Raw genomic sequence first — 12,866 nt, 5'->3', positions numbered from 1 at the left:
CCTATAAAAGGGATCACACGATCGATGACGCCACCACAGTGAAGAACGGGGAAGCCGTGTTTACATACAGCTCTCCCCGTTCTTCAGCTCCGGGGACCGATCGCGGGACTCCAGCGGCGATCGGGTCTGCGGGTCCCGGAGCTTCGGACCGGGTTGCGGGCGCGCGCCCGCGACCCACAGCTGGGTACATATACGTGCATGTGCCCAGCCGTGCCATTCTGCCAACGTAAATGTGCAGGAGGCGGTCCTTAAGTGGTTAAATCATTTGCAGGCCATATACAGGTAGTAGGTGTGAGGGTCAGGTGTCCATATAGTATATATAAAACGTTACAAAACAAAAAAATTGACAATATTTGCTAAAGAAAAGAACTCCAGGACACCTTCACTAACTTTTTTTTATGAAAATGCCAACTGCCTGGCTCTCACCCTGATCCAATAGGTCAAGTACTTTCAGAATCAAAAGACTTAAAGTGTTGGTAAACCAACACAGTAAAATCAGTCTGTATATGCACATTTTTGCTTAATTGCGCATATTTGCACGCATGAGGCGTAAATTACTGTCCAAAAATTCAGATTTTTTTTTTTTTTACTGAAGAATGCACAGCGCTTGTTTACATGCCTGTGTACAAGGGCACATTACAATTAATGGGCTGTATTTTAGCTGAGTAAAATAAAAATAAAAAGCTATACTGAGCTTTTTCAAGCTGCAGCGTGCCAAAGAAGCCTACGATGACAGCATTCTATCAACCCAGAAGATGGAGGACATCTAGTGGTGAAAAGAGATTACTACATGAAGCAGGATCATAGAAGCAAGTCAATATTGCAGCAAGAGTTGCCGTTTTTAAAACTCCTTGAGGAACCCCATTTGAAAAGAAAATACTCCAAAGATCGGCTTAAAAGCAATCATGTTTATGTTCCATGCACAAGCATTTCTCTGCTTAGAAAATTGGTTTAAGCTACAAAAGGTACTTTTCAGTGCAGCTTGACATGAGCCATTCCAATAGGTGAACTACAGCAGATAGAATATTAACCACTGTTTATACAGAGCCTTAACCAAATAATAATATAACAAAAAAGAAAAGGAATCTGCCAGCACATTTATTGCCTATAGACTGAAACGCTATACACCTCAGGCACAAGAGGGAGCACTGAATGAATGAATGAATGAATGAGTGACTTGTATAGCGCTTCACATGCGAAGTGAATCGCCTCTGGGCGCTTTTTCCAGCCAGTGTCTGCTTGGCTGGTGCGGTCATTTTACCCTGTAGGATCTCGACATGCTTGGGACACACAGTCATACACACAGATATACATATATATATTGGGCCAATTTGGACAAGATCCAATTTACCTACCAGCATGTCTTTTGGAGTGTGGGAGGAAACCGGAGTCCCCGGAGGAAACCCACGCAGGCACAGAGAGAACATGCAAACTCCAGGCAGATGGTGTCGTGGTCGGGATGCGAACCAGCGACCCTTTTGCTGCTAGGCGAAAGTGCTACTCACTACACCACCGTGCTGCCCACTGGCACAAGTACAGTGGAACCTCCGATTACGAGCATAATCCGTTCCTGGAGAATGCTCGTAACCCAAAGTACTCGCATATCAAAGCGAGTTTCCCCACAGAAGTCAATGGAAATGAAAATAATTAGTTTCGCATTGACTTCTATTGGCATGCAATACCACTTGTGGCCAGGGGTGGGGGCGAAGAGCCTCGGAAACACCCAAAAACAGCTCGGATGAACTTGGAAAACCTCGGATAGGCTCGGAAACAGTATTTCCGAGGTTTTACGAGCATTTCTGAACGGCTCCGATCAGCTCCGTTCGGCTCTGCTCAGGCGCGCCACCCCACCCCCCCCCCCCAACTCAGGCCAAACGCGGTACTGCACACTGCTTTGTCTTGAATCCTGCTCGTCTTGCGAGACAACACTCGCAAACAGAGTCAGGATTTTTAAAAATACACAGTGCTCGTATTGCGAAACGCTCGTTAACCGCTTTCCTCGCAATCAGAGGTTCCACTGTATACAGAAAGAGCATTGTGAGATACACATACCCACTACTGGCTGACTCCGCAGCTCCCGCTCGCACTCGCTGTCGCTGGGTTCCGAGATGCTGGCTCTGCGGACTTTAATCTGAGTTAAAGAAGAAGAATGAAGTCAGCTGGAGCAAAAATAAAAAACGGATCAAACACATTTATAGAAATGCTGACAGTAACATAGTCCACGTTGCTGCTTTGTCGTCATCACCACTGCGACGCCTCACCTTGGATTTTTTGCGGGGGATCCGGTTGGCGATCCTCTCGGGGACGGAACAGCTGTCGCTCATTTCCCCGGTGCAGGAACTCTCTGTGGCTGAATTGAAGCATTGTGGCAGCATTATCCGCTCTCTATACACATGATCAGTCTGTGGGGAAAACGGGAGCGATTTTAGAGCAGAAGCCAGCAAAAATGGGCACAGGACTGATTATAGAAACAGGAGCGAGTGTAGAAACGGGACCGAGTGTAGAAACGGGACCGAGTGTAGAAACGGGACCGAGTGTAGAAACGGGACCGAGTGTAGAAACGGGACCGAGTGTAGAAACGGGACCGAGTGTAGAAGCGGGACCGAGTGTAGAAGCGGGACCGAGTGTAGAAGCGGGACCGAGTGTAGAAGCGGGACCGAGTGTAGAAGCGGGACCGAGTGTAGAAGCGGGACCGAGTGTAGAAGCGGGACCGAGTGTAGAAGCGGGACCGAGTGTAGAAGCGGGACCGAGTGTAGAAGCGGGACCGAGTGTAGAAGCGGGACCGAGTGTAGAAGCGGGACCGAGTGTAGAAGCGGGACCGAGTGTAGAAGCGGGACCGAGTGTAGAAGCGGGACCGAGTGTAGAAGCGGGACCGAGTGTAGAAGCGGGACCGAGTGTAGAAGCGGGACCGAGTGTAGAAGCGGGACCGAGTGTAGAAGCGGGACCGAGTGTAGAAGCGGGACCGAGTGTAGAAGCGGGACCGAGTGTAGAAGCGGGACCGAGTTTAGAAGCGGGACCGAGTTTAGAAGCGGGACCGAGTTTAGAAGCGGGACCGAGTTTAGAAGCGGGACCGAGTGTAGAAGCGGGACCGAGTGTAGAAGCGGGACCGAGTGTAGAAGCGGGACCGAGTGTAGAAGCGGGACCGAGTGTAGAAGCGGGACCGAGTGTAGAAACGGGACCGAGTGTAGAAACGGGACCGAGTGTAGAAACGGGACCGAGTGTAGAAACGGGACCGAGTGTAGAAACGGGACCGAGTGTAGAAACGGGACCGAGTGTAGAAACGGGACCGAGTGTAGAAACGGGACCGAGTGTAGAAGCGGGACCGAGTGTAGAAGCGGGACCGAGTGTAGAAGCGGGACCGAGTGTAGAAGCGGGACCGAGTGTAGAAGCGGGACCGAGTGTAGAAGCGGGACCGAGTGTAGAAGCGGGACCGAGTGTAGAAGCGGGACCGAGTGTAGAAACGGGACCGAGTGTAGAAACGGGACCGAGTGTAGAAACGGGACCGAGTGTAGAAACGGGACCGAGTGTAGAAACGGGACCGAGTGTAGAAACGGGACCGAGTGTAGAAACGGGACCGAGTGTAGAAACGGGACCGAGTGTAGAAACGGGACCGAGTGTAGAAACTAGTCTGATCCTCACAAAAAGGGGATTTTGATGTTCAGAGACGAGTAAACACAAACTAATTTACACACAGCTCTTCTCGTTCTTCAGCTCCGGGGACCGATCGCGGGACTCCAGCGGCGATTGGGGCCGCGGAGCTTCGGACTGGGTCGCGGGCGCGCGCCCGCGGCTGGGCACTTAAAGCGGACGTACAGGTACGTGCTTGTGCCCAGCCGTGCCATTCTGCCGACGTATATGTGCAGGAGGCGGTCCTTAAGTGGTTAAAGCGGAGCTCCACTTTTACGATAAACCATTAATAAGCAAGAGGTATTTGAATTCAAATAGAAAGAATCTCCAGCTGTTGATATAGTAGCCAAAATTAACAAAAGATGAAATAATTACACAATTTAGATATGCACACTTAGTAATTATAACAAGGGAAAAATGCAAACGTAACCCGCGCTTCGTTTACAGGCGGTTTTTGTTTTTGGCTATTTAAAAAAATTATTAATTTTAACTACTAGTTATCCAAAACAATTCTATTACATTATTGCAAAAACACTAATGCTGCGTACACACGACTGTTTTTCATGACGAGAAAAATGCAATTTTTTCAATTGGTTGTTAAAAACGATCGTGTGTGGGCTCCAGAGCATTTTTCTCGACGTGAAAAATGGGCATTAAAAATTTAGAACATGCTCTATTTTTTCACGACGTTTTTCTCCAAGTGAAAAACGGTCGTGTGTAGGCTATAACGATGGGGGGGGGAACATACATGCTCAGAAGCAAGTTATGAGACGGGAAATTAGCATAATCAGCCCAAAGGGTGGCGCCATTCGAATGGAACTTCCCCTTTATAGTGCCGTCGTACGTGTTGTACGTCACCGCGCTTTGCTAGAGCATTTTTTATCACGATCGTGTGTATGCAAGGCCGGCTTGAGAGGAATCATGCCGAGAAAAATTGTGTTTTTTTCCCATGACATGAATAACGGTCGTGTGTACGCAGGCATTAGACTAGATCTGCAAGTTCATCAATGGTTAAAAACATTTAACCATTTAAAAGGACCGCCTCCTGCAGATATACGTCGGCAGAATGGCACGGCTGGGCACATGTACGTACAGGTACGTCCTTTTTAAGTGCCCAGCCGTGGGTCGCGGGCGCGCGCCCGCGACCCGGTCCGAACCTCTGCGGCCGCGAGACCCGATAGCCGCTGGAGTCCCGCGATCGGTCCTCAGAGCTGAAGAACGGGGAGAGCTGTGTGTAAACACAGCTTCCCCGTTCTTCACTGTGGCGCTGTCATCGATCGTGTGTTCCCTGTTATAGGGAAACACGATCAGTGACGTCACACGTCCAGCCCCGCCCCCCTACAGTTGGAAACACAGATGGAGGTCACACTTAACCCCTTAAGCGCCCCCCTGTGGTTAACTCCCAAACTGCAATTGTCATTTTCACAGTAAACAATGCATTTTTAATGCATTTTTTTTTGTGAAAATGACAATGGTCCCAAAAATTTGTCAAAATTGTCCGAAGTCGCAGTCACGAAAAAAATCGCTGATCGCCGCCATTTATAGTAAAAAAAAAAAATATATAATAAAAATGCAATAAAACTATCGCCTATTTTGTAAACGTTATAAATTTTGCGCAAACCAATTGATAAACGCTTATTGCGATTTTTTTTACCAAAAATAGGTAGAAGAATACGTATCGGCCTAAACTGAGAGAAAAAAATATGTTTTATATATTTTTGGGGGATATTTATTATAGAAAAAATAAAGCTTTATTTGTGGGGAAAAAATGACGCCAATTTTGTTTGGGAGCCACGTCGCACGACCGCGCAATAGTCAGTTAAAGCGACGCAGTGCCGAATCGCAAAAACTGTCCGGATCCTTTACCTGCCTAAGGGTCCGGGTCTTAAGTGGTTAAAAACAACTATAATTGTCTCCAGCCTCAACCCACCAATAATAAAAGTATTTGGAACTATGATCACTAGATCAAATAATCAAAAACTCTAGAAATGTCACGGCCAATATTATGGAAGACATAAAAATTCTTTAGTCCCCCCCCCATCTCCGTATCCACAGAGATATCTTGCACAGGAACCAACCAGCCAGTTTATTAGCACTGCCAGGAGCTCTGAGGTTAGAAGCACTCAGAAGAACTCAGAAGCACTCAGAACATCAGACAGATTTTTCCAAAGAAATTAGGAATTGGCTACAAGCCTGGAGAACATTATCGTATGGCTCGGGCAACCTAAAATTTTAGGTTTAATTACATATTATAACAAAATGTTCAAGACTCACCATTGCTATCTCCAATATGGTTATCTGCTCCCCATCCAGTAAAACCTGACAAGACCAAAAAAATTATTAAGTACAAGAAGTTTTCTATCCACAACCCCACTAGCAGCATTCTCCATCACTCACCTTGTCAAAGGCTTTATGGGATAGGTGTTGGGCGATCAGCGCTCGATGCTCTGGGACGTAGCACAGCGGGTTTCCCTTCAGGTGGAGCTGCAAAGCAAACAAAACACAGTCAGCGAGGAGTTTTGTGCCTTTATCCATTTCTGGTTGTACCATCTCTGCAGTTTGTCTAACTCCACACAGTAATGCGAGGCTTTCTCCCTGGTGTGGCGTGTCGTGCTCACCCCTCCCTTGGACTACGGGAGAGTCAGGACGCCCTCTACGTTGCAGATAGAGAAAGGAGCTGTGTGTTAGTGGGCGTCCTGACTCTCCGGTAGTCCAAGGGAGGGGGCGAGCGCCGAGCACGACACTCCACACCAGGGAGAAAGCCTTGCATTACTGTGTGGAGTTACAGACAGAAGAACAGGAAGTGAGGATTTCTCAGAAGAAATAAGGACATTTAAAAGCAAAATGGAAGGATGAGGTAAGTGAAGGAGGACTGCACTAAGGTAATGGAAGGTATTTAGGGGAACAATTTTTTGGTTTACACATTAAAGGGGTTGTAAAGGTAACAAGTCATATTCAAAAAACAACCCGCTCAATGCAAGTGTATCCATCTTACCTCTTTTAGGTTATGGAGGCGAGTTAAACAAGTGAGCTGTACGGGATGGGCCAGCAAGTTATAGGACAGGTTTAAATGCTGAAGGTTTGAGAGATGTTCCAGTCCTGTGTATGGAAACACAAATCAGAGAACTTTCATGAATGTGCCTTTATCACACACTCTACGCACACACTCTACACACACTCACTCTACACACACGCGCCACACACACACACACTCTTCACACACATAGATAGAGACTGACCTCTGGTACTGGACAGCCTGTTGTGACTTAGGATAAGGGTGTGGAGCTGTACACTGGACTGTAAGCTGAGTTCCGGGATGGACTCCAGTAAATTATACCCCAGATTCAGTTCCTGGAGCTCAGACAGAATCTAGAACCCAAGAAGACGTGTTAAACTTTTCTAGCCATCCAAAAGTGATATTGATAAACAATGGCAAGTTAAACCATTAGCTTGGCTTGTTCTAGATCAGTGATGGCGATCCTTGGCACCCCAGATGTTTTGGAACTACATTTCCCATAATGCTCGTTGCTCACCTACACAGCAAAGTGCATGAGCATCACTGGAAAAGTAGTTCCAAAACATCTGGGGTGCCAAGGTTCATCACTAGATCTCTTGGGGATTTTGGTGGTAACATTCCTTTAGGAAGAGCTCTTTCACATGGGCCGACTCCCTCAGCATGTCCGTCCCCTGATCTCCGCTGAGCAGGCGGATGACAGGTCTGTGTCCACTTCGCCTATGCAGAGCAGACACGGACCTCAAGCTAGTTCAAAGAATTTGCCACATTTGTGGGTTTCTCAACACTTATTTCTAGCCGATTGCAATTCAGATAAACCAACCTCTTAAAACTTTGCAGAAAAAGGGTGACATGCCGTACCTTTAAATGTGGGCCGCAGTCTTTGATGAAATTGCGACTTAAGTTTAAAGACCGAAGGATGTTCAACAATTCCTAAATAAAAGAACATAGTGTTATAAGAAATCCATTACACGAAGGATAGACAAAATTAAGAGTTAAAAGGATATCTTAGTTTTTTAAAAAACAAACAAAAAAAAAACAAACATGTCATACTTACCTCCTCTGTGTTGTTGGTCTTCTGGGGTCCGTCAGCGGCGCTCCTCCTCTTCCCGAGTGCCCCATTGGAGAGCCACTCCCGTGTCCTGCTGCATCTATTGACACAGACAGCAGGACCCGGCCCCGGGTCATTGGAGGGCGGGGCCGAGTCCTGGTGTGCTCGTCCCCGTCACCGGAAAGACCATTGGTCGTTCGCGTGGGAGCCCCAGGGTTGGAGCGATCCTTGGGAGGACGGCCGGACCTCCTTGGATGCGACAGCAAAGCTTCATCAAGACGCTTTTTTGTACTCTTTTACTGGTAATGATTGATTTTAATCAATCTTTCTTATATCACCTATATACTGCAATGTTTTCCTTCCTCCACCCCCACCCCTTTTGCAAATTAAAGGTGTCTCTACACATATGGAGATTAGGGTGGATTAAAATATGCGAATATGTTTAATATAATTTTTTGCAATTTTCTTTCAGTCACAACCTAAATACCTCTGAAGAAGACCATTATGGTTGAAACGCGTCAGTTTTTTGTCTATATATGCAATGTTTATTGTATCTAGCTGTATACATCATTTGTTGTGTACTGTAAATATTATGTGAATTTTTAATGTCCTTTGTAATGTTACAACTCATATCCTATTTATACCCCCCCAGTCCCTCTTTGATACATGTGAATAAATACTATTTTCACAAATTGCATCTAACTCGTCACATTAGCTGCCTAAAAACCCCACTTGGGAAACTTTCTCTGTTAGACTGGGAAATAATACCCCTCTGAAAGCTGCTGATCCCTTAAGAACGCTCCCACCCTACTGAAACCGACAGGTGCTGTCTGCACAGGTGCACGAGATGAAAAAGAATCCTGGACGGCGCACTTTGTTCAATGACGTCTTTATTGGATAAAATCAATCAAAAATAATCCAAAATTGTACAGTCACAATGAAGGTGAACAACAAGATAAAGGTGGCTAACGCGTTTCAGATCACGAGATGCTTATTCATAGCTGGTGAACAATGACAAACATTTTGCTTAAAAAGAAGGTGGATTTTTAAGCACAATTTTTCTAGTCCAGGATTCCTTTTCATCTCACTGGAAAGACCGGGTTCAGGCAAGTAAAAGGGGGGCTGCTGCATCACAGAAGGTTTATAACCCCTTTAAAGCCCAACTACAGCTTCTAAATTTTAATAGCTAGATTCACAAAGAGTTACGCCGGCGTATCATTAGATACGCCGTCGTAACTCGGAATCTAAGCCGTTGTATGTTTAAGTGTATTCTCAAACTGAGATACACTTAAAGCTAGCTAAGATACGACGGCCTGCGCCGTCGTATCTTAGCTGTCTAGTTCCACCGGCCGCTAGGGGCGTGAACGCTGATTTACACCTAGAATGCGTAAATCAGCGAGATACGCCGATTCACGAACATACGTGCGCCCATCGCAGTAAAGATACGTCGTTTACGTAAGGCAATTCCCGGCGTAAAGTTAGTCGAACAAATAGCTGGCCTAGTCAATGTTAAGTATGGCCGCCGTTCCCGCTTCGAAATTTGAAAAATGTACGTTGTTTGCGTAAGTCGTCCGTGAATGGGGCTGGACGTAATTTACGTTCACGTCGAAACCAATACGTCCTTGCACACTGGGATATGTCCACGGACGGCGCATGCGCCGTTCGTAAAAAACGTCAATCACGTCGGGTCACGAGTAATTTACATAAAACACGCCCCCCTCATCCTCATTTGAATTGGGCGCGCTTAGGCTGGCCCATTTACGCTACGCCGCTGTAACTTAGGAGGCAAGTGCTTTGTGAATACAGCACCTGCGTCTCCACAACCTTCTCCAGCTCATACATTTTGATGGAACACTCTTTTAATAGCCATGCCCAGTATTGGAGTACTCACCAGGGACTGGTCCAGGCTGTGGATGTTGTTGTTGCTTAAGTTGAGCGTGTGCAGTTCCAACCAGGGTAGGGCTGAACTCAGATCCCCACCACAGGAAGAGATTACCTCCTGCCAAGTGATACAAAGATACACAATATGTATTAAAGAGTAAATTCTGGGAAGCAATCAATGTAAGAAACACCATCAAGGAAACACTGCATCAGTGCTAAAAACAGAAAGTCCATTTGGCTTATTCTAATTCAGAGGTCATCTAACAGGGTCAGCGAGCATATATGGAAACCTGCGCTATGTAGCTCTCTCCATCTCAGTTTTCTGCCCACAGTTAATGTTTGCACTACTCAGTGACCCACAGGGGGGGAATATGCACATCTAAAGGGATGCCAGGGATGTGTTCTTTCATATAACACTCAGAATCAGACCAGGGGAAAACAGGAGCATGTGTAGAGAGAGTGGCAATGCTAAAGATGGAGAATTGGTTGGAACAGCATTGCCACTCTGAATAAGTTGAAAGAAACTACAGGATCAACCAGGTATTCACCATTTAAGAATATAGTAATGAAAGAAATGTCGAGCACATAGTAAGAGCAAATGATTTAGGAGCCAATGACAAAAAATAAAATAAAAGCTTGGTTTAGATATCTTAAAGGACTACTAGAAGAGAAAATATAATTTTGGTAACTGAATGGGGTTAATCCTTACAATGATAGTATTAAGTATGAATTTATTAATTTCACAGGCTTTAAATTGATATTTTACTATACATATGGATCTATGGATGCTAAAATCAGACTTGCACGTATATTTAAATTTATCCCAGAGACAGTGTGCCCCCCACTTACCTCTATGCTGGTGACACATTCTGAGAAGATGAGTACCTCCAGCTGTGAGTAAACCCCTCGCAGCCCCCTCAGGCAGTGTGGGGGGAGACATCTTACCTGCAATATGAGATAATAATCAGCACTTGGCTAATGACAATCAAGCTCAGCGGCTCCTACATTTTTTATCTTGATAAGTTCCCTTTAAAGCTCATCTCTGGGCAAAAAGAAATGTGATTACCGTATTTATCAGGGTATACCGCGCGCCGGCGTATAACGCGCACCCCAAACCTTAGAAAGGTAGTTTAAGGAAAAAAAAGAAAACTTACATTTTTGCCCTGCGTCCATCGGCGGCCATGTCTGTCGTCCATCGGCGGCCTTGCGCGGCCTCCATCCAGCGTGTCTGTCTGCGAGTCCATCCGCACCTTGCCCGGGGGTGATGGCAGGGTGTTTATTTTTGAACTTGGCGCCGAGATCGAGAGGAGGCGGATTTCATGTGTGTTCGGCTCCTCTCGCATGGCTGCGGGCGGGGCCGATCCTAGCCGAGTGCGCAGTACGCTCGACTCGGCTCTAGGCTGCCATGTACTTTTGACACAGAGACAGCGGGGATCGGCGTATATCGCGCACCCACGATTTTCCCCTAATTTTAAGGGGAACAAAGTGCGCAGTATATGCTGATAAATACGGTATATATTCAGCTCAGCTATTCTCAACCGGGGTTCTTTGTAATCCTAGGGGTTTCCCAGGGGTTCCTGAGGGCTCCTTGAGCTGTGCCCGATCGGCCTACAATCGGATAGTGCCTGCATAGTTTCAGGGTAAGTGACATTTGGCAGAGCCAACCGAATGATACCAATGCTCTTTTTAGCAACCTGTAAGGGTGGCATTCTGACCTGGAAAGAAAGAAAGAAAGAAAGAAAGAAAGAAAGAAAGAAAGAAAGAAAGAAAGAAAGAAAGAAAGAAAGAAAGAAAGAAAGAAAGAGAAAAAGAAAAAGAAAGAAAGAAGAAAAGAAAAAGGAAAAGAAAAAGTAAAAGAAAAGAAAGAAACAATTTTTTTTTATTAAAATACACACACACACACACACACACACACACACACACACACACACACACTCTAATATTTTATTTATATAAAATAAATATTTATATTTATTAATTAGTGCATGATCCTATGTCAGCTCTCGGCAATGGCTGGAATGCCTAGGAGTGGTGACTAATGCTGCGTACACACGATAGGTTAGTCTGATGGATCGTTTTCATCAGACCAAACCGATCGTGTGTGGGCCACATCAGTTATTTATCCATAGGTTAAGAAAATAGGAACTTGTTTTAAAATTATCTGATGGATAAACAAGAGAAAAAAAAAAACGATCGTCTGTGGGTACGTCCATCGGTTAAAAATCCACACATGCTCAGAATCAAGTCGACGCATGCTCGGAAGCATTGAACTTAGTTTTTTTCAGCACGTCGTCGTGTTTTACGTCACCGCGTTCTGACACGATCGTTTTTTTTAACGGATGGTGTGTAGGCGCGACTGACCATCAGTCAGCTTCATCGGATAACTGATGGAAAAATCCATCAGACCGTTTTCATCAGACTAACCTATCGTGTGTACAGGGCAATAGGCTCTCTGTGGTCCATCCTTTGTCGGTGATTTCCCCAAACCCCCCCCTCAAGCTCTCGCTGGTTGACACAAGGGAGCCGGATCATGTAACCAGAGCTGGCTGAAAATAGGTATATACATATTTTTTACACAGGTTAGTCAGCATAGGCGACTATATATATATATATATATATATATATATATATATATATATATATATATATATATATATATATATATATATATATATATATATATATATATATATATATATATATATATATATATATATATATATATATATATATATATATATAAAAAAAGACTAGTTAGGTTGAGGCTGGAATTCGGCTTTAACTGAAATTGGTGATTTTCAACCATTTCTGAGAAACGTATATATTTTACCAACATGAATGCATTGCAAAATCCTGCAAATAGAAATCTAGTTTTTCTGGTTTTCTTTGGAAGGATGAAGGAATGATCATAGGAAACACTCACCTCTAAACATTTTAAGGACTTAAATGGAAAAATATTCACATCACACTGTTGGGGACATTCTGCAGGGTGGATAAGCTGGAAGGAAAAATAAAAAAAATAAACAAAAAATAATTCACAAATCATTTCCACTGGCATGCAACAGGAATAAAACACATTCTTAAGTGGTTAAGCGCACCAAGAAAAAAAAAAAATCACACTTATACGATGTGGGAAACGCAGCGAATCCTGTGCGTTTTCCGCATCGAATTGCAATCACAAGGTGTTCACGTGGTCTGCTGCGGGTGTCAATGTTATCTTAACGACACCTGGAAACAGATCACAAAACGCAGTGCGATTGCCAGAATAGCATTGCATGGGTGGGAAGGTTCTGC

General features: G+C 45.0%; 1 protein-coding gene across 2 annotated transcripts in view; it reads right to left on the bottom strand.

Annotated features, from left to right (window-relative positions):
- The window catches only part of LOC120944152 (serine/threonine-protein kinase 11-interacting protein-like), a 55,528-nt gene that overhangs the window by 26,760 nt on the left and 15,902 nt on the right, over window positions 1–12,866 (bottom strand). For both annotated transcript variants that reach the window (XM_040358065.1, XM_040358066.1), the window contains 10 exons: window positions 12,496–12,570; window positions 10,422–10,517; window positions 9,583–9,690; window positions 7,502–7,573; window positions 6,867–6,996; window positions 6,623–6,726; window positions 6,025–6,111; window positions 5,902–5,946; window positions 2,262–2,402; window positions 2,053–2,131 (listed from right to left, as the gene is read on the bottom strand). In XM_040358065.1, the coding sequence (XP_040213999.1) occupies window positions 2,053–2,131; window positions 2,262–2,402; window positions 5,902–5,946; window positions 6,025–6,111; window positions 6,623–6,726; window positions 6,867–6,996; window positions 7,502–7,573; window positions 9,583–9,690; window positions 10,422–10,517; window positions 12,496–12,570 (937 nt within the window). The remainder of the gene's footprint in view (window positions 1–2,052; window positions 2,132–2,261; window positions 2,403–5,901; window positions 5,947–6,024; window positions 6,112–6,622; window positions 6,727–6,866; window positions 6,997–7,501; window positions 7,574–9,582; window positions 9,691–10,421; window positions 10,518–12,495; window positions 12,571–12,866) is intronic.

The sequence above is a fragment of the Rana temporaria genome, chromosome 6 (genome assembly GCF_905171775.1).
Source record: "Rana temporaria chromosome 6, aRanTem1.1, whole genome shotgun sequence".
Lineage (NCBI taxonomy): Eukaryota > Metazoa > Chordata > Amphibia > Anura > Ranidae > Rana > Rana temporaria.
This window is presented reverse-complemented; position numbering and strand designations above follow the sequence as displayed.